Here is a 21,052-nt window from a genome sequence, read left to right as displayed (position 1 = left end):
ACCCAGGGCTCACCACACAGAGCACAGCACACAGCTACTCAGGATAGAAGAACCGGAAAAGGCAACTCACAGATGCTAGACTCGTGATTCTGACATTAGGATTATCAGTGTCTTTAAAATGTTGTTTTTTGTTTGTTTTTTAAATAAGCATTCTTCCTAAGAGTAAACACTCTTGAATGGGAAGATGGAAACAACAAAAACTAAAAATGGAAAATTTAGAACCGAATATGATATCTAAAACAAACAAAAGTCGGGCGGAGGTGGTGGCGGCGCACGTCTTCAATCCCAGCACTCGGGAGGCAGAGGTAGGCAGATCTCTGTGAGTTTAAGGCCAGCCTGGTCTACAGAGTTCGTTCCAGGACAGATAGAGAAATTCTGTCTCAAAAAACAAAAAAATCTCCAAAAATGAAACAAAACAAAAACCCCAAAAAACACAAACAAAGAACCCCAACCAAGCAAACACAAAGCCACTGGCAGAGTCCAGACAGGAAAGTGAGCCTGAGGTCAGACCACCAGAGACTGTCCAACCTGAAGAATGGAGGCAAAAGGACAGAGCTTCGGGGACTTGTGGAGCCTATGAAAAGCTAATATTGTATCACTGGGCTCCAAGGAGAATATTAAATATGCATAAAATAATTAAAATTAATGCATAAGCTATTTAAAGAAACAGTGGTTGAAGATACCACAGACTCGAAGCTCAGCACACACACCACAGCCGTGGGGTGAAGGGAACAAGCAGTCGCGATGGAGGAGGTCACATATAAACCGGCAGCTGCCTATCGGCAGTAACAAAGAATGCAACACCACGTCCACGGGATGAGAGACTCAAGAATGGTCAGCTGGAATTCTGTTCGCAGTGAAAACATCCTTCAGGAATGACCATGTCCTGGAGACACACAGACTACATCACTGTAGATCTATTCTGAAGGAAATGCTAAAGGAATCTTCCTCGGGAGGGAAAAGGGGGAGGTAGGAAACAAGGCCCGAGGGGAACCTGGAACTCCAGACGTGAAGAGCAACAGAATGGGAATCGAATCGGAGAGCCGAGGAGCCACGGCTGCCTCTCGGACGTCAGCAGCAGCCACTCTCCAGAGCAATGGGGCAAAGTAGTTTCAAATGCTCCGGTCACTCATTTAAAATGGGCCCAGATAGGTATTGGTGGAATTCTGTGTAGAGAAAGATTAGGGAAGCCTAATCACAAAACCGCAAAGCCCACACATGGACCGTAACTGAGTAGTGCTAGTTTACTTCCTGAGAGGATGAGTTAGTCCTATAAAGTAATAAAAAAGCAGTTAAAACATGAAATGAGGGCTGGAGAGAGGGCTCAGCAGTTAAGAGCACTTGCTGCTCTCCCGGAGGATCCGGGTTCCATGTCTAGCACACACATGGAGTTCCAGAGGATCTGATACTCTCTTCTGACCTCCACAGGCACCAGGCATGTATGTGGTGGACATACATACACAACATACTGCTGTGGGATGTTCTGTATGGCAAATGTGTTGCTAATTAGTCAATAAATAAAACACTGATTGGCCATTGGCTAGGCAGGAAGTGTAGGCGGGACAAGGAGGAGAATAAAGCTGGGAAGTGGAAGGCTGAGTCAGAGAGACACTGCCAGCTGCCACGATGAGAAATAGCATGTGAAGATGCCGGTAAGCCATGAGCCACGTGGCAAGGTATAGATTAATAGAAATGGGTTAATTTAAGCTGTAAGAACAGTTAGCAAGAAGCCTGCCACGGCCATACAGTTTGTAACCAATATAAGTCTCTGTGTTTACTTGGTCGGGTTTGAACAGCTGTGGGACTGGCGGGTGAGAGAGATTTGTCCTGACTGTGGGCCAGGCAGGAAAACTCTACCTACAACATACATACAGGCAAAACACCAAACACACAAGACAAATAATGAAATCTTTAACAACCGGAGATGAGAAGGAATGCTGTGTACTCGACTCCTTGCTACTGAAATGCAGAGATGTCCATGTGCAGGACAAGAGGACAAAGGGAAACACTCAGTTGATGACGTCCCAACGACACAGTACATGGATGGCGGTAGCATACAAACGGCTCCTTCTCTGTGGTGGAGCAAAGCACCCTGACCCACAAAATGGGCACAGCCCGCAGGGATCTGAAGGAGAAGCCTCTGGTTGGGAGCAACGTGGTGTACTGGCTGTTGCAGCCCACAGCCCTGAACTCCCAATGCTGCAGCAGGAAGAGGGAAAATCTGAGGGGTGCCTCTCAAATCTCTCTGTCTCTGGGGGTGGTGGTGTCTGGGCGCTGTGGCTTTACCCAGCACATGAGGAGGAGGGCCTGGGGCATGTTCTGTACAGGGCAGAATCACGCATGCAGGCTCCTCTTGGCATCCACAGCACCAGAGCATACATCCTATGCTCACTGACGCAAGCCGCACATGTCCTTTGCAGAAGGCCTTCCTGGGGTCTAGGGAGGGCTGGGGGCAAAGTGGAAGGGCGTTCTGCCCTGCAGACGTGGTATGTGGGGCGGCTGTGATAACAGCAGGGTCATTTAAAAATGTCTGACATTTAAAATTCCTGTAGGAGTACCAAATGCTAACAATGACACTTCAATCCTGCGCGAAAGGTCTCTGAGGTACCGCAAAGAGCTGGGGGTGGGGGGTATGAAGGTCAGTCTTACCTTTCCTCCAAGTGTCTGGACAGCTGGCTTCTCTCCCTAAGCAAAAATGTAAGACCTCTGGTTTTCTCTTGACATACCCTACAACCAGCGGCCGAGAACAGCGCCAGAGTCCCTGTGCTGAGGTCCAGCTCCGTCTGTGAGACCTTTAATAACTCAACCTCCCTAAGCTTGCTTTCATCGTTTGCAAAAGGAGAATGACAGTCACTTACCTGCCCCGTCCATTCCCAGGAGCCTCTGGGAGCTCTCAAGTGCCCAGGATGGGACAGTTTTCCCCCTCCCCACCTTTGGGGAAGAGCAGACCAAGTCCCACTCTACCTTCTTCTCATTGACGTCCTCCTGCTCCTCCTCCTCCTCCTCCTCGGGCACTTCCTCGGGCATGTCCTTGATTTTGTTCAGCAGCTCTGCCTTGGCAGCAGACACACTGTAGTAGGCCGGGCAGTTGACCAGCACGCCCGTGGCTTCCTTGTCGTCACCCCTGAAACACACAGCACGAGGTCAGAGCAGCGTTCCCTCATTCATTCTGTCCTTCAGAAATGGGCAACAACTGCCACTTAAGTTTTCCTCAGAAATGACGAATGGGCAAATTGTTTACTGATGAGTGATTATTATGTGTGGGGGCCCCTAAAATGAGATAAACCCAGGATGGAAAACTCCCAAAGGCGGTGTGGAGATGGGAGTGGGAATCAGGCTATGAGTCATTCAGCTTCTATTCACGATTCTTCTTTGGTGATAAAGATTCTGACTCCTTATTTCACAGAAAGACAGTGTGGATGGATGTGAAGCAGGCCCGAGGTGCCGAACAACCCCAGACTACTGGTCATTCCTTATCCCTCGCTCCTCCAGAATCTTTCTGATGCTTGAATACACACATTTTCATCTTAAGCAAGCCTGATACCACGCCCTATCACACGCCTGTGAAATCTGGAGCTTGCTGCTTTGTTAACAGTGAACTAATATAAAACCTAGTCATCAGTGGGGTATGGCGGCGCTTGTCTGTAATCTCAGTACTTGAGAGGAAGAGGCAGGAGGATCAAGACTTTGAAACCAGCTAAGGTTACTGTACTTCAAAAAAGGAAGAAGAAAAAAAAGGAGGCGGAGGGAGAGAGAAATTGAAGTAAACGAGGAAAGCCTACCTCCTGACCACACAGTGGGGTGGGGTGGCGGGCTCAAGGCTGTCCAAACAAACTGGGAACCGAGAAACATGGCTTTGCCTCATGCTCTTTGTTTTACCATGGTTTGCTTCACTGTTTTGAGGAGTCGGGGGTGGAACCGAGGTCCTTGTGCATGCTCAGCAAGCGTTTTACTGCTGAACGACCACCTCAGCTCAGACTGGAGTTCAGACACCACTGATGAATCAATGACTCGTGGAAGAAGTAAGTTAGGTTCTCTTGAAGAGGAACTTTAACTCTGACCCTGGGATTTTACTCAAGAATAAAGAACCACACACACAAACATTTTACCCATTTCCTCTAAGAAGTGTGTCTACATGGAAGCCAGTTGATTAGGAAACTGGAAAAGGCCTTCAGTGAGGTGTTTATTGCAGCTTCTAACAGGGTCCCTCCCTCCGGTGTTCCCGCCCCACAGGCCCAGGAATCTGACTGGCCCTCACCACAGGACTTGGCTTACTTTCACCAGAAGGTGGCGCACATCGTCTTTCTGAGGGGTTCAGAACGCTGGCTCAGTGCAGCGGGACCACTGCGTCACCAAATTCACCAGCGAACGAACATCAACTCTCAAAGACAATGCTGGTCTAAGGACACACTCTGACATCTCTGTGCGGCAAGTGGCCAGATAAGAGCAGGACCGTTTACACACACACAGCATGGTGAGCACGTGAGATAAGAGCAGGACCGTTTACACACACACACAGCATGGTGAGCACGTGAGGTAAGAGCAGGACCGTTTACACACACAGCATTGGTGAGCACATGGCACACCCATCCTGGAGACCTTGTGGTGCCCAGCGGGCTGCCCTGCCCATGGCAGGTATCCAGTGATGCTTCCTACAGTGTGACTCTGGAGAGGTGACCGCACCTAAGGTGGCCTCGACTCCCCAGATCTGAGACTGTGGAGACAGACGAGGTGACCGCGAGGCCCCGCGTTGGAAGAGCTCTGCCCACAGACTGCAAATGCTATGCACACAGCTCTTTTCTCCCTCCCACCCACTAAAAGACGGTGTTCCTGTTCAGTCCTCCTGATTCAGCTGGAATCAGCTGCAAGTTTCTAAACTGCAAAGCCGTATTTGGGTGAAATGTTTTGTTTGTATTTCGTCTGGAAGCGACTCACTGCTGAGCCGCAGTCTGTCAAGACGCACAGTTTTCATTGAAAATTAAAAAGGAAATAAAGCCCACTCTAATCTTTCTCCTAATAGCCTTTAACGAAATCAAGTATGTTAAGAAGATCTCAGAAGAGCTCAAGAAATCCAGGCAATGGGAAACACAACTGCTCACAGTCCTCCTGCTGCGGCTGGTGCTGGAGCAGTGTCGCAGGGCCAGCAGAGGGCTTGGGAGCCTCCAGAGCAGAGGCCAAGGGGCCCTGCACATCCAGGAGCATTCCCACTGAGACGTCCGTTTTTAGGATGTGAGCAAATGCTCACCTTAATGCCTCAAAGTGAATGTCCTATATACATCTATTTCTTTAGGCCTCTCTCTGTCTCTCTCTGTCTCTCTCTGTCTCTCTCTGTCTCTCTCTCTCTCTCTCCAGGGTTTCTCCGTGTAGTCCTAGCTGGTCTGGAACTCACTCTGCAGACCAGGCTGGCCTCAAACTCACAGAGACCCACCTGCCTTCTGCCTCCCTAGTGCAGGGATTAAAGGTGTGCGCCATCACCCCGGCTAGGCCCTTTTCCATAAAGACTCGTGGAGGCCTCAGATAGGCCCACATCTCCTTGCTCCCTTCTTAGCACTGAGCCTAGGGGAGGTCCTGAAAGCGTAACTCTGGTGACAGGACAGGCAAGCACGTGTCTGCTGAGTTAGGGACACTGTATAATTGCTAAGACAGCAGGAAACCAGGGTTCAAATCCAAGCGCTTCCACTCACACTCTAGGGCCTTGGTGGATGAAGACATTACTACTCCTCTGTGTTTCAGAGGTAGCTGGCGACCCTCAGGTGCCTGTGACGATGGGAGGCAGTAGTGTTTACATGAAGATGCATGGCACGCGGGAAGTGAGCAGAGGGCGTTCACGACAGTCACCGCTACTGCTCATTTCTGCTGCTGGGCATTTGTCCTCAGTCACTCCCCTAAGCTCAGATGGAACGGCACTCTGGGTCAGTCATCTGGGGCAGCAGGAACACATCACTTAAGTACTCCAAAGCCTTGACCCCACGGAAGGAGCCTAGTTGTAAGGCTCTTTGGGGCGCACTACAGGGGACTTACCTCTTGGCTTCACACCCTGTGTGTCTGACGGCTGTTTCTAGGGCCTTCCTCTTGGTGACGCTCTCCGTCAGCACACTAGCATCTCTGGGGAACAAACCCTCCATCAGGTCCATCGTTGTCTTCATTCTGGAGTCCGGATCCAAGATGTCTGCCAGAGACTTGTCTTGGTGGACAATTTCCTTGGCAAGAGCCTCTGTCCGGATGTCTTCCGAGGTCTTCTGGGGCTCAGCCTGGATTTTCTTTCCCGGATCCTGAGTTCTCCCGACAGGCTCATGGACGAGGCTTTGGGTCTGGCTGGGGGAGGGCCGCTGGCCAAGAGAACTGGCGAGCTGCGGCTGCGCATTCCCATCAGAAGGTGTGCTGGACTCGGCTTCTGAACCTGTGGCTGAAGTCTGGGGTGGTTTGGGCGTCGTCACGTGACTACCTTCGGAACGGCTTGCGACTGTCGTCGTGGTCGTGGGAAACCGGCGGGAACTGCTAGGGAAAGAAAAGAGAACGGTTAAGGGAAGAGCTGATAAAAAGCTGAAGGGGAGGGCACAGGAGAGAGACTCTCGTCAGCGCTACAGCCTCCCAAATCAGGGGTAGTTCGAGGAGACCTCTGTGGGGCTCTGCAGGGCCTTCTCCTGAGCCCGGGGCTGGTCCCCTGAGACACATCCATTAGCAATTCAGTTTTGACAAATGTTGCTATTGGGCTCCCAGAACTTTCTAGAAGATACGGATAGACAGAAAAGGGTGGTGGTGAGTGGCCTTTGTGGCACTCAGAAGATGCTACCCCAGAGACATTTTTGTTCATGTTTGTTAGTTGTTTTTGAGACAGGGTCTCCCTACATAGGCCAGGCTGTCCTGGAACTCACGGAGATCCGCCTGCCTCTGCTTCCTCAGTGCTGGGATTAAAGGAGTGCACCACAGAGTGTTTGTCTGTTTAACATCTATTTATTTATAGGAGCACGTGTGCCACAGTATGTGTGTAAAAGTCAGAGCACAGGCTCTCTCCTCTCACCACGTGGGTCCTGGGGCTCACACCTGGGGCATCAGGCTTGGTGGCAAGCGGCCTTAGCAACTGAGCCATCCTGTTGGACCCCAGAGAGAATTCTGCATAGCAATCACCAGTCTCAGAGACTGTGTGGGAAACGCTTGCTCCTCGTTAGCCTGGTTTCCACGCTTCCCCTAAACACCGGCGACTGTTAGCTCTGTCCTTTACCTCCGTGGACACGGAGTGCCTGGAGACAGGAAGCCTAATCGGGCGTTCTGTATCAGGAGACCCTTTCAGCCAGACAGAAGCCGTGTTCTTTGCTGTCTGTCCTGCCAGCAATAAAACAGTGTTTCCGGATTCTATTTCTTAAACTGATCCAAAGCTCGGTCAGGCAAGAGGAGTTGGGTCTTGGCTCTTTAAATTCCCACTTCGCGGCCCACAACCGACACTAGCCCCTCGAGGCAAACAGATGACCAGGGCTGCCAGCTTCACGAGTGGAACCGGCATTAACGAATCTCTATCGAGGGCTCGCCCGTGAGCAACGCGAGGATGCCCTGGGCAGCCTGGCTGCTGTGACCCCTTCCCCTCGGCCAAAGGCTTGCCCTGGCTGCGCTGCTGACTCACCTGCTGCACACAGGTTCCGGGGACGCCTCGCTGTCCAGCCGTTCATCCACGGCTTGGGGAGGCGGCGGAGGAAAGTCATCGGAGCCATTCACTAGGGTTTCCTGGCTCGGTGGAGGAGGTAGAGGCGGAGGCGGGGGAAGAGCTTCAAAGGCGGGGCTTGAAGCAACCTTGGGGTGCAAGTCCTTCACAAACACTTCGTCATCATAGTCCCCCCGGGGTGGCGGGGAAGCCTGCAGGGCTGACTCGGATATCCGGAGAGAGATCCTTCCTGGAGTATCTGGGTCTGAGGTGCTGCATGAACTGGGCAGACTCTGGTTTCTATAGTGCTTCGGGTTTGCAAGCTCAGGCGCCGAGGTGTCCTCGGAAAGGCCGTCCTCTCTGACTGCGGGGGCCCACTTCACCCACAGTGGAGGGGGTCGCTGAGGCGGGGACCCCCTCTTCCACATTCCCTCTTCCAGCCCATGCTCTGGGCCGTTGAACTCATGGCCTTTGGGGCTGGGAGGCTGGGTCAGGCTATGGCCATCGTGTCTGCGGGTCGCTGCGGGGGCGGAGGACGGAAGAGGCTGTCGTCCAGTCTGACCACTCCTGTCAGTCTGCGGGTCAATGGGGAGCTGTGAATGGTAACTGGAGGGGACAGGGGACGGCAGAGGGGAGCTGAGCGCGGCCACGGAGGCAGCTCTGGCATCTGGAAAGTGGCCTTGCATTCCTGCCGAAAGTGGCCTAGGGCAAGGTGTTCTAGGTTGCTTCAGATGGTCTGGGGCTCCAGAACATTCGGCAGGAGCTGAGGAACCAACCGTGGCTTTGTAGCCTAAGCCATTCCAGCAAGGGGTAGGATGGTGTAGGGGCAATGCCGGCTCTTTCTGGCCTCTGTCTGAGCAACTGATAGACCTGGAACAGGGCACAGACAGGAGGGTCAGAGCTCTCCAGAAACGGCAAACACTGAGCATCAGAAACACAGATGAGGACCCTCACCCCCAGAGACGCCGATACCCTCCCTGAACCAACTCAAACAAAGTAGACAAGCAGAGTCCCTACAGGCAGTGTCCGCTCGACCCTTCCTTTCAAGTCTCCCTCGCAGCCCCGTCTCCTGTCACAACACACATGTAAGATGGCCTCTGAGGACAGGCTGTAGGACATGACGAAAACAGGGAGCCCACGTCTTCAGCTCCTCTTTGGACCACTGTGGGGAGCTGCTCCGGGTTCTGGGGTGGGGGAAAGCCTGATGCCTCACTGTCCCCCCGAACCATCCCAAAGGAGGGGTCTGCCTGGGGAACATTTGTGTGGCTGCTGAGTCCGAAGGTTTGATTATAGCATTCTCTGTTCTCCAAGTCTCTTAGTGTTCTCATTTCCTAAGACAAAAATGAATAAATAACTAACTAAATAAAAAGGAGGGAGATACCCCCTAAGGAGCTAATCAGTTACCTCTGCAGGAGACTGACAATAAGCAAAAATACCTACATGGTGCCTTAAGCAAGTGTCTATAGTCACCAAGGAAATCCCTTTGTTATTGAAAGCAGAGAGACTGAGGAGCAGACACGGACACACACACACACACACACACACACGTACGTACGTACGTATACAGAGGGGCAGAGGGGAAGGAAGAGGTGGAGAGAAGAGAGAGTGCAGCAGAGGAGAGAGGAGAGAGTCGAGAGTACCCCTAGCCTGGACCTGTGACACAACAGTTAATGTGTGGACTAAAAAGACAATCTCTAGCAAATCCTGTCATTTGTGAATTCTGTATCTGCAGCTCCCCAGTTGGCCGTGGAAGGGAACCTGGAGAGCAGAAGACACACCTTTCATTTCACGGATCTGAGGCCTCGGACGGAGCAGTGACTCTTTCTTTCGTACATCCCGGCAGCAGCTGACCACAGAACCGTTAGGGTCAGGCAAGGCTAAGGCAGCACACAGAGGCAGGCCACAGACTCGAAGCCACGTGCATGCCTTTACTTTTATTAGCTACAGATGCCTGAGTAAAGAGCCTCTGAGCTTCTCCCTCTCAGATGTAGCCTCTCTCTACTGTGGAATAATCCTCTGTACACTGTGTGACTATATGTCGCTATGACTCCTTTAATAAACAAGCTGACTGGCCAATAGCTGAACAGGATAAAGTTGGGTGGGAAAGCCAAACTGAGGACAATGGGATGAGGAAGGGCGGACTCAGAGGAGTTGCCGAGAGAGCAAGATGGGCACACCAACCTGAGAAGAGGTACCAAGTCATGTGGCAAAGCAGATAAGAAATATGGGTTAATTTAAGTGTCCAAGTTAGCTAGTAACAAGCCTGAGCTATCGGCCGATCATTTATAATTTATATTGAGTCTCTGAGTCAGTTATCTGGGAAGCGGCTGCCAGTCATTTGGGAACAGGCAGTCAGGACAGGAAACATCCACCCACATCTCTCCATCCCCGTCACAGACCTCCTTCACTGAGTCCTTCTTCACCAGGGACCCTGCTACATTTATGGGCTCTTCCGCACCTCTCAGTGGATTTGGGGGCAAGTCCTCTGGGAATGCTTTTTCCTTCTATTCATGCGTTTTGGAATCCCTAGCACCTTGCAGGAAGTACCCTGTTGGTGTATGTCTGACGAAAGAATGGTGTTTCTTCTGCCCAGCCATTCTCCAGATTGGAGGATCGGAACCATTTTAAATTTAGCGTCTTAGCTGGGTGTGGTATGCACTAGGGAGGCTGAGGCAGGATCAAAGTTCCAGGCAAGCTTTTTGGGCTAGCTAGCAAATTCCTAGACTACGGGGTAAGAATCTGTCTCAAAACAAAACCAACCAGCCAAACAATAACACTTAGCATCTTCTAGGGGTCACCTAGCCTGCTTTCAAAGATATGTAACGTTAGTATGGCGAGCGTCTAAGTATCAGACTGCCTCCTTCCTGGGTGTCGTATTCGTCTGTGTTTATGATGTCCCCTTTAAAAGTCTCTAGACATACATCATAAACACAGACGAATACGACACCCAAGAAGGAGCCAGTCTAGTCTCAGGTGTCATTAGTTTATGTTTGCTCTCCCTCAGCACACTAACACTACATCCCTCAGGAAGCACGACTTAAGTTCAATGCTTCATTTGGTTGAGTTTCTTCACGGAGACTGCTTTTAAGCATCTTAGTTCACCTAGCTAATATAATCTAGGCTCATATTCGATAGGATTTCTTCTCTTTCTAAGGCTGGACAATATTCCACTGTGCTCTGTTTACATGGTCATTCCCTGATGGAGACTGGAGTCCTTGACTATTTCTGACTACTGTCAACAGTAAACCACCCTGCTATGAACACTCGCACGCAAGCCTTTCTCAGACTCAGCTTTCAGTCCTTTGGGATATACATATACTCAGGATTGCTATGGTTGGATCATAGGCTAGCTCAGTTTCAAATGCTTTCAGGAGCCTCCATACGGTTCTCTATGCCGCCAATTTACATTCCCATGGTGTACGGGGGTCAGGGTTCTGACTTCTCACCCTTGCCAACATTTTTTTCTTCTATTGCCACATACATGTACATACCTAGATCCAGTGCCAGCCAAACAACATGGGTCCTTCACGAAACCAAAGCTGCCGTCTTCCCTCAGGAGCACATCCTGGAAGCACAAGAACAGGGCAACGCTGAAGGAGGGCGCAGGAAGGAAAGAGAAGGAACCTGCATGCTGCTGACCCCTGTGGTCAGGCACCAGGGCAGCACTCTGACAGACTCTCCCATTTAGTCCTCAGAGCTCCAGGAAGTACTGCTGACAGCAGGCACTGGTGAGGAGACAGGCCCAGGGTCAGAGGTGGGAGTCAACACGGGAACTTCCTTCAGTGTCTGCAGGTGTCTCCCTCACAAGAACGCTTGTCGGGGAAAGGGAGTCTGAGAAGGATTACTGTGGAGTTCACGACTGCTGTAGTACCTAAGTGTGACGATAACGACATGAATTCGATGGGTCAAACTTTTGAAATGGCAGCAGGTGGCAATGGGAAATAGGACAGACAACAGGCAAAGTTACAGTTTTGCAAACTTTCAAGTGTTCTGAGTAGGAATCTAATTTGAAATCGGTGACAGTAAACTCTCTCAAGCCTCCCCCTTATGTGACATCAGTAACTCTGGGGGCTTTTCAGGGTAGTTTCTGTTTGTTTTTACTATGAGTAGATACTGGTATGTTGAAAGGGAACTGTTAACCCTGATGGTGTAAAACCTGTCCCCTGTGATCTGGTCTTGATGAAGAGGACACTGTTGCCATGGATGGTAATGTGGTCAGTTCTCCATTATCTACGGTACTAGGACACGGGCGGGAAAGGAGACTTCAGATCTAATGTGAACCTAGTATTAGTAACTTAGTCACTATTCATTCATCTAGTGGGCTAGCTGCCTTTTAGTTCCTCATCCATGTTTTTGTCTGGGTGGAGGAGGAACTCGGAGTCAATGAAGACTCAAATGTTGCTGGCTGGGGAGATAACAAGAGGACCAAGTGCTTGGTGGGGGCTGGAGTTCGGATCCCCAGAACTCATATAGATGCTGGTGGTCATGGTGGCCGGCCTGTAATTCTAACACTCCAGAGACAGGGGATCCCCAGAGCCAGCTGGCCAGCTAGATTAGTTACACTCATGAGCTCTGGGTTCAACTGAGAGACCCTGTCTCAGTACCACCAGCCCGGGGGTGGGGGGGTGGGGAGTCTCAACATCACCCTAGGGCCTCCAGGAACTTTACACACACATGCACACACTTATCTACATGTGTAAACAAAACAGCCAAAGGATGCATGGAGATACAGTTCAGTGGTAGAATGCTCGCCTAGCATGCATGAGGCCCTGGGTTCAATTCTCAGTATCGATTCTCCCCTCCACTGCTGCCCCCCTAAAAGTCAAAGGTGATCACAGGCAGAAGACATTAATAATCTCCCATTTCCCTGATCAGGTATATTACCGTGCCGGACACTTTGCTTAGTATCTTGCATGGACTATTATCTATTTGACATTTCTACTGCAATTTGCATGCATTCGTCAGTACACGTGTACATACCCTGTCAAGTGTGTTTATGCAGCTCAGAAACACTGCCTACAGTTAAACAAACAGGAACCAGGAGTCAAGCCAGGATCTCTCCAGAGCTCAAGACCTCTCTGTAGAATTTCAATAGGTTAAAGGCAGCTGATGGGTGGACGCAATCGGGTTTGAACGCTTGCAGATGAATTCCATGCAGTGACTCTCCTCCACTGCAGGACAGGAGCTCCTGTCCCACCACCCTTCCTTGTCGACACAATTGGGCCAGGTTTTGCCAACAGTTAACCTCAACAGCCTGGGAGCCATCTGAGTTCCTGGCACAGTGAAGTTTAAATATGTTTTCACATTCAATTCCATCCTCTGTGTTTCCGTATGGGAAAGCAGCTAACCTTCTGCATTCATGGGATTCGGCCCTGGAAAGGCTATAAATGTGGGTATGCATTTAAAAGGGAGTGGGAATTAACTCCAATAGTCGGCTATCAGTTCCCCACTTCTCACTCTCAAAGCACTGGGCCTTGAACATGCCAGGCAAGGTCTTTACCACTGAGCCATATACCCCAAACATCTTCTCAACCTAGCAGAAACCCAAGGAGGATATTCCTCTTGCGTGCGTTCACTGTCAAGCAATCCTTGACTTTCTGTAAACCGCTGAGTGTGAAGAATGTATTTGGGCAGCACAGAAAAGAACAGCAGTCGCCGGAGAAATACCAGGCATAGACACAGACCAACTTGATCAACAGCTGACTCATTTGGGGTAATTATTTCAAAACTGACTTAAAGGGGCAGGCAGATCTCTGTGGGTTCAACTAAACAAAAGCAGAGAAACCCAAGCCAACCCCCAGATCTCCGCACACCTAAGATGTAACCTGAAGTGGATAAAATCCCAATCCAGACTCTTTTTGAGGGGTTCCAAGTTTAATCATCTCTGAGACCAACAAAATACAGAGACTGCAATAGTTATGTACTCTAGGGTATTAGTTTCCAACATCTACTAAAGTGAATTAGGAACCCACATAAAACCTAGTTTAAATGTAAGTAATAACTAACAAACACTAAAATGAAATCACTTTACCACCTGCTACTTTCAGACAGAAGATGTCTTCCCACCTTTCCCCTGCTGACCTCTCTTTATTCAAGGGAACAGCTTGGTTTAATGACGTCAAGACCAGAGCAAGGCAATACTGTCTCCAACATTATTCTCTACCGCCTTGGGCAGACTTTTGTACCCTTTCTGGGCACCAGTCACCCCTCTTTAACGTAACAGTTATCAATCAACCTCACTGCGTATACAAAGATTAATTTTCTAGCTATAAAACAGTACAATGATTGGCACACGGCACAAACTCAATTAGCCTTGGCTACTTGTAATTTTACAATTCACAGAAAGTCAATTCTATTAATTATGCTCAAAGAATGGGTGCTTATTATCCGCTGCTTACTGGCTGTCCCAAAGAATCCTGCCTCCCGCCAACACTGCAGTGTGAGCCACTAATTCCCTCAGCAGCTTACTGAGTGTCATCCCCCCTCACAGGGAACGTGAAGGGCCCTGAAGACGCAGTCCAGATGAACCAGAGACGCCTCTGCCTCAGAATTAAGCTATGTAGAGTTTATTAAAAAGAAATAGGCTAGTCTACATTTTAAAGATTTATTTTGTTATTATGTGTGTATGTCTGTGTGTATGTCTGTGGACCACATGAATGCATGGTGTCTGCAGAGGCCAGAAGGTGCGGGATACCCTAGAACCGGAGTTACAGATGCTTGTGAGCTGTCATGTGGGTGCTGGGATCTGAAGCCCCATCCTTTGCAGGGGGCAGCAAGTGCTCTTAACCAGCTCTGAGAGACTCTGCTACATTTTAAGGACATGTAAGTGCTTTTGCAGCTTTGCGGACCCAGCACTAAGATGCCAAGGTGTCGCTGAACTTCAGTGGACACTGACGAGCAGGGGTCTAAGGAGCACGGAGGCTCCGTCCCTAGCAGTCACTGTTCTGCAACTGTGCTCCTCAAATGACAAGGAACACGGGGAAAACAAGGAATGGGTGCCGTGTGTGTGTGTCAGAGAGAATGCCAAGGAACCGAGGGAGAGGCCCCGTCAGGTCCCGGAGTAAAGCTCTCAGGCTACCTGTAGTTCAAACAGTGGCCTCCGGCAGTTATTACTTCAGGCCTCCAAATTATCAACCGTTATACTCAGGGGAACTGATTTTTACGATGACTTGTTTCGGGGACAGAAAGGACCTGACAGAATTTTGAGAAGGACTATCATATTGTTCACCCCCCACCCCACACACACACTGAAGCTTATAAAATCTCACACTATACCAGCATCTGATTAATAAGAGCAATCATGCTCTGCGGGTGTCATAAACTCAGACAGTGCCAGAAGTGAAATCCACAGACTTTTGGTTTTACCTCAGCCTGTACAAGGTTACTTACCTTGTTTGAGTTCACTGAAGCTGGAAGAAAAATTCTTCATTAACTAAACCTTTACAAAAATCCTAGATAATGGGAGAATTCTTTAAACTTACAATTCCAAAAACTAAAAATTTGAATTTATAGTTCTAAAAAAAATCATAATTCGCCAAGTATTTATTCGGTAAGAATCATCTTGTTTCTTTTTTCTCCCTGCCCTGCTCCAGTGGTTGGAGACCAAATCCAGGGCCGGTACCTGCTGGCTTTCTATCATCAAACGACACCCTCCGGCCCACTGCTTTGTTTTAACCACAAATAAGGTTAAAGATGAAGAGCATGCACGAAGTTATCCCACGGCGTCTCTAGTCAGGCCGGGACTAGCTGCTGGGCCGGAAGCAGCTCAAGAATGCCTGCGAGTTGGTGCCGAGCAGTACAAAGCAGGTCTCTCATCCTGGATATTCCTCCTTGGCTCCATATCCCCCGATTAAATAACAATTAAGTGTGGCATCCCCTTATTAGAAGAACACCTAAATACTGTTCTGTGTTCAGTTATCTTTCTAAAAGCAATTTCACAAATAGTACAAAGTACTAACTTGGGATTTGAAGAAACCTTACCACTTCTCCAAAACCTAAAAGCTCACTTGAAATTTTTTTCCCAAGTGACCAGCTTATGAAATATTGTGTGTGTGTGCGCGCGCGCGTATGCGCGCGCGCGCATGTTAACACACAAAGCACTCAGTCATCTAACCAATTCCCCAAGACAGAATAATGACATTTAAACACGAGAAGATTTATTTTTTGCCTATGCTTTTCTATCTGTTTTGTCGAGACAGGGTCTCTCCACATAGCCCTGGCTATCCTAGAACTCACTATGTAGACCAGGCTGACCTTGAACTCACAGATACGTGCCTGCCTCCTGAGCGCTGGTAATAAAAGTGTGCACTACCACACCCAGCTTTTTTTTTTTTTTCTTTTTCTTTTTTTAATCATATCATCTTTACAGTATTGGGAAAGAAGAACAAACAGTTTGGGCTTCTATGTAGTAAACTACTGCTGTAAAAATTAGCTGGAAAATCTTGTAACTACAGAGTTTAAATGATCCGTAGGGGAGAAAGCAGCACTGTAGGCTTTAATGGACTCTCTGGTTTTTTTTAAAGTGGGAGTTACACTGGAGAGAATATTCCTAGATAGTTTTCAGCAGAAACTATCTGGGAGAGCACAGCATTTTCTCCCAGAGGGATGTGTGTGAGTGGGTATGTGTGTGCACACATGTTTTAATACACTGGGAGACAGGACAGTTCCTAAAACCTACATCCACCTACATAAAATACCAAAAACAAGACCTGGTGGCAAAGGTTTCTTTCAACTAATTGGAATTCTGAGACAGATGGACTGACAAGTTCAACGCCAGCCTAGACTGTGGGGGACCTGCTCCTACTTTTTCCCCCAGGGTACTCTTGAGCAGGGAGAAGTGAGAAACATTTAGACAGAAATATAGAGGGGAGAGAGATAGATAGAAACACAGGATAGCCTCGGGAGGGCCTGGGTCAAAACCCACCAGCCCCTTCTGTCGCTGCTAAAGGTCTATTTATAGAAATGCCAAGGGGTGAAGCAAAAGACCTTCCCCCAGCACAGCCAATGCAGACCCTTCTAAATACCTGGTGACCAATCCATCCCCTTATGCAGCCTTGCTGTGTAAAGCAAGTTCAGATCTCACTAGGAAACCTCTGTGGGCCTCCACACTAGACAACGTAGTGAGACTCTATCTCAAAAGAAAAAGTACAAGAGGCTGGGTGGGTATAGCTCTGTGGCTACAGTACTTATTTGGCATGGAGGGTTCAACTGCCAGTACCACGAACAACCATAAAACAACTATATAACTAAAAAAACCTACATAGATATTTATATATCTGTACAGAAATCAAGTAAGATAGCTCTAGAAAACTGCAGGAAAAAAATATTACTTTCCTGAATTTAAAAGAAAAAAAAAAACTGAACAAAGGAGAGATGTTAGAGTCAGAGGGCCAGTCCCAGGCCAGGGGCTTGGCTGCACCTACCTGGCCTTTTTTGTCAGAGGTGGGAGACGACCTGGACCTCACGTGCACAGGGACCGCCAGGGTATCAGAGCGCTCCAGCAGATCCTCGGCTGACTTGGACTTCCCCGCCTTGGCGGCCACCATGTCCCAGGAAGGCGACCCGCCAGGGGTCCTGTCCATTCTCTGGGTGCCCCTGGGTCCGCAGTTACCTCCGCTGAGCAGCTGTCGGGGGATCTGGGGGTCCCAGCGTCGTCGCTCCCCGACGAGGCGTCCGCTGGCGAAGGAGCTGCTGCGATCCCGGGGCGCCTGGGGGGCATCTGCGGCTGCCGACAGGTGGGGGTGCTCCTTGCGGTGCAGCGCCTCGGGCTCCCGCAGCAGCGAGCTCAGGCTGCAGGCGGAGGCCAGGCCGGGGCCGTCGGGGCCGGCCTGGAGGTAAGCGCTCTGGGCGCGCTCGCGCAGCCCGGGCTCCTGGGGACAGGCGGCGGAGGCGGGCCGCTTGCCGGTCTTGCGCTGGATGTAGTCGGCCAGGGCGCTCTGCTGGAACTGCTTGAGCTCGGGCCCGGACAAGCTGAGGCTGGAGCAGGCCTTGCCGTCGCGCTCGAAGAGGCGGCGCCGGTCGGCCACGGTGCTCTCCGAGAAGCGCGGCGGCGGCGGGGCCGTCGGCCGCTGGGGGCCGCAGCAGGGCGCGGCGGGCTCGGCCTCCTCCGACACCCCGACCTCGTTCATCTTCTCGGGCTCCGAGTAGGAGCGCTTCTTCTGCTCGGGCGTGAGGCGCCGCCGTGCACCTCGCCGGGCAGCCTGGGGTGCGGCCGGGGTCACGCTGTGCCGCTCCCGAGGGGTGTGTGGGGAGGACGAGGATGCTGAGGATGCGGATGCTGAAGCTGCTGCTGCTGCTGCTGCTGCTGCAGCAGCGGAGGTGGCGGCCTCGGGGCTCCGCATCCCCACGTGGGCAGAGGCGGGTCGCGGGCGCCAGGGCCTCGAGGTGGCGGCGGGGGTGCCCGGCTCTAGGTCCCGGCGACGGAACGAGGTGGCCCCCAGGACGCGGGACTGGGCATCCTTGATGCTGTTTCTGTAGGCGCGGCTGAAGGGCGCGTCGAGCGGGGGCGACTCGGGGGTGCCGGGCCGGTCCTCCGACCACGCGGCGGCGGCGGCGGCCGCTTCCCTCTCGGCCTCGCTGAAGAGCTGGAAGGTGCTCTGGCTGCGCAGCAGGCGGGCCTCGGGCCTCGGGGGCTCGGCAGCTCGGCCGGGGGGTCCGCGGCCCTCGGCGGCCCTCCTCGGCGGCTGGCCGCACGGCTGCCAGGGCGCCTCCTCGAGCTTCGCCTCCCCGTTGCGCGGCTGCTCCGTGGCCTCCGTGGAGAGATGGACGCCGGCGGCTTTGGGATCCTCAAAGTCACTGCCGCTCCGACCGGGCCTGGCGTTCGGGCCGAAGGTGGTGCAGCTGCCCACGCTGGGGAGCCGGTGGCGGCCCTGCTCTCGCTCCTCTATCTTGGAGACCTTCTCCAGCACCGAACACGGGGTCTTCCTGTACTGCAGGGCGGAGGAGGAGGGGGAGGAGGGGGAGGCGCTGCTGGAGCTGGGTCTCCTGGGAGCCACGCCGCATGTCTGCTGCAGGGGTGGGGCCGGGGGCTCTGCAGACCTGGGGTCTGCGGCCTGCACCTTGCCCTCCGGCCTTGGGCAGGAAGCGGGCCTGTCCAGGTAGCTCCTGCCGTCGGGCCCGGCTTTCCTCCCGGGCTCTTCGACGGTGGCGTAGAGGGCACAGGGGGGCCTGCCACCGGGGGAACCCTCCTGGGCCTCTCCTCCGAGCTCCACGCTGCTGCTTCGTCTCCTCAGGCTCTCTGGAATGTTCTGGAGGGAGGCGAAGGCCAACTTGGACCTGCCAAAGTTGCTCTGGCCGCTGTGACCTTCCCTCTCCTGTTTCTGCCTGGGGTTGGCGTTGTGATCTTCCTGGAAGTCACCGTCCCGGGGCTGGGGGAGCCTGGAGGGCCTCCGGTCACCACCCACGGGCGAGGCGGCCGGGGCCCGAGGAGGTGAGAGGCCCTGGTGATTGGCGATCCGTCTCTCGCTGGGGTATGGGCTGCTGTTGCCTTGCAGAGGCGCGACGTGTCTCTTCAGGGAGGCGTCTTCATTTCCAGGCGCTGAAGAAAAATGGACTTTGTAGGAGACGAATCTGGCCGTGGGCTCTGGGTTCCTCTCCGCCGGGGCCGCCGAGTCCCGCTCCGGGGGCTGGCAGAAGGCGAACCCGGGCCTGCTGGCTTCACGGTGGTTCCCGTTCTCGTCCAAGGCAGCCATCCTGTTGTTACAAGCTCCCTGGGCAGCGGCATAGCCACTCTCCTTGACCAGGGCGGGGTAGACGGTGCCGTTACTGCTCACGGAAGGCTGGGGCACCTGGGCAAAGTGCGGCTCTGGGGAAGGCACCGGGTAGATGCCGGTGGGCAGCAGGGGCTGGCCAGGCTGTGCCTTCTGGGCATAGGCATGCTTGGGCCTCACCGGGGGGCTGCTCTCCGGACTCCTCTCTAGGACCGTGTGCAGCTGTTCCTCGAGGAACGGCGTCTTCGAGGGGCCCGAGGAGTTGCCCTGCGGCCTGCAGAACCTCTTCTGATCAAGGCTCGACCAGGAGCTGGGACGCTCGCGCTGCCGGATGGCTGCGTAGCTGTCGCTCCGAGTCGGGGGCGTGGGTGCGCCCACTTTAGGGGGCAGGTTGTCAGTGGCGGCATCCGAGGAGCCCGGGCACTGCTGGCTCCAGGATGGGGATGGCGCCCCCTTGCCCCGAGGAACGCTGTGCCATTTGGCACAGCCCTGGATACCTGCTGGGGCGTGGGCGTCCCTGCCTGGAAGGAGCAGAGCGGAAGGGTTCACCTCATACTCGGACGAGACCCCCCTCCGGGTATCGTAGACTGTCTTGACGTAGCGAATGTCTGCTTGCCTCATCCCTTCTAGGAGGCCGCCTCGAGCAGAAATCATGTCCGTGGAAGCTGACCGTTCTTGGCCGGAGCCACCAGGGGGTGGGTACTCCAGGATGCTAGAACTCGTGGAGAAGGAACTATAGGCCGAGTCTCTTTTGTTATGGAGGTGGCCCAGCTGGTCGATGCTGCTCGTGGACTTGGCAGGGGAAAGAGGGTGGCAGGATGGGTACCCGCCACCAGGCTCCAGGCTTTCCATGCTCCCTTGGGAGCTGCACTGGTCAGGGCTCCGCCTCAGATAAGCATGGTCGTAGTTGGAGAGGTCACTTGTGGAAGAGCTGGGAGGGAGGACAGAGACAAAGCAGTCAGTTGGCTGAGGAGTTTAGTGGACTCACAGACACAGGGCTCGGCTTATAAATTCACTCTTATGCAAGAGGTCCCATTTTCGGAAGGGCGGGTAAAGAGGGCCTTGTTTGGGGCTTGTTCCGATTCCCTGTGTCATCACTAGGATTAACTGCCCAATGCTATGGCCTTAGGAGCCTCTAATTAATCACTCAGGCTTACCAGGAGGAAGGGCTGGCCTTAGGCACAGGCAGCACGCTGATGGGGCTTGCTGCATTGTGAATGACATTTTACACATGCCCTGAAATGAAGGAGGTGAGTGGGGAAAAACGGAAGAGAAGGAAGGATGACGGGGAGAACATTCTCTGTCTCTTGAGATATTGTGGGGGAGATCGAGAAAAGCTTAGTAAGCCAATAGGCATGTGAAGGCTGGGGGACTTGGGGAGCACATGCTTATGATTTTAGTTAATATCATTCCTTTTTATGGAGTCAAAAGCTGGGCCCTGGCAACCTTCCTGGAGTCTCAACATTGGTAGGGACGGTTTGTTTGTGGGGAGAAGCTAAACACGAAGCTGAAAAGAGAAATACTCGGGGAGACGTGGGAGCCAGAAAAGGCCAATGAGAGAAGAGAGGGTAAGGGAGAGAGGGAGGCTGGGAAGGAGGTCTTAGCCACAGGAGGTCCTTTAGGCTGGGGTTCCAACACCAGAGCCATCCTCAGTGTGCCGTCAGGAGAGCAAGACCTTCGTCGATCTCTGCTCCTCTGGGTTGGGGAG

General features: G+C 52.3%; 1 protein-coding gene across 1 annotated transcript in view; it reads right to left on the bottom strand.

Annotated features, from left to right (window-relative positions):
- Positions 1-21,052, bottom strand: part of Shroom3 (shroom family member 3) — a 301,901-nt gene that overhangs the window by 9,406 nt on the left and 271,443 nt on the right. Inside the window, exons 5-9 of the mRNA XM_052735386.1 lie at positions 17,059-20,275; positions 11,128-11,201; positions 7,619-8,506; positions 6,022-6,498; positions 2,965-3,124 (exon numbers count right to left, since the gene is read on the bottom strand). Coding sequence (XP_052591346.1) covers positions 2,965-3,124; positions 6,022-6,498; positions 7,619-8,506; positions 11,128-11,201; positions 17,059-20,275 — 4,816 coding nt within the window. The remainder of the gene's footprint in view (positions 1-2,964; positions 3,125-6,021; positions 6,499-7,618; positions 8,507-11,127; positions 11,202-17,058; positions 20,276-21,052) is intronic.

The sequence above is a fragment of the Peromyscus californicus genome, unplaced genomic scaffold, assembly GCF_007827085.1.
Source record: "Peromyscus californicus insignis strain IS unplaced genomic scaffold, ASM782708v3 Scaffold_13__1_contigs__length_99412109, whole genome shotgun sequence".
Lineage (NCBI taxonomy): Eukaryota > Metazoa > Chordata > Mammalia > Rodentia > Cricetidae > Peromyscus > Peromyscus californicus.
The sequence above is the reverse complement of the archived record's forward strand: the minus strand, read 5'-3'. Positions and strand labels throughout refer to the sequence as shown.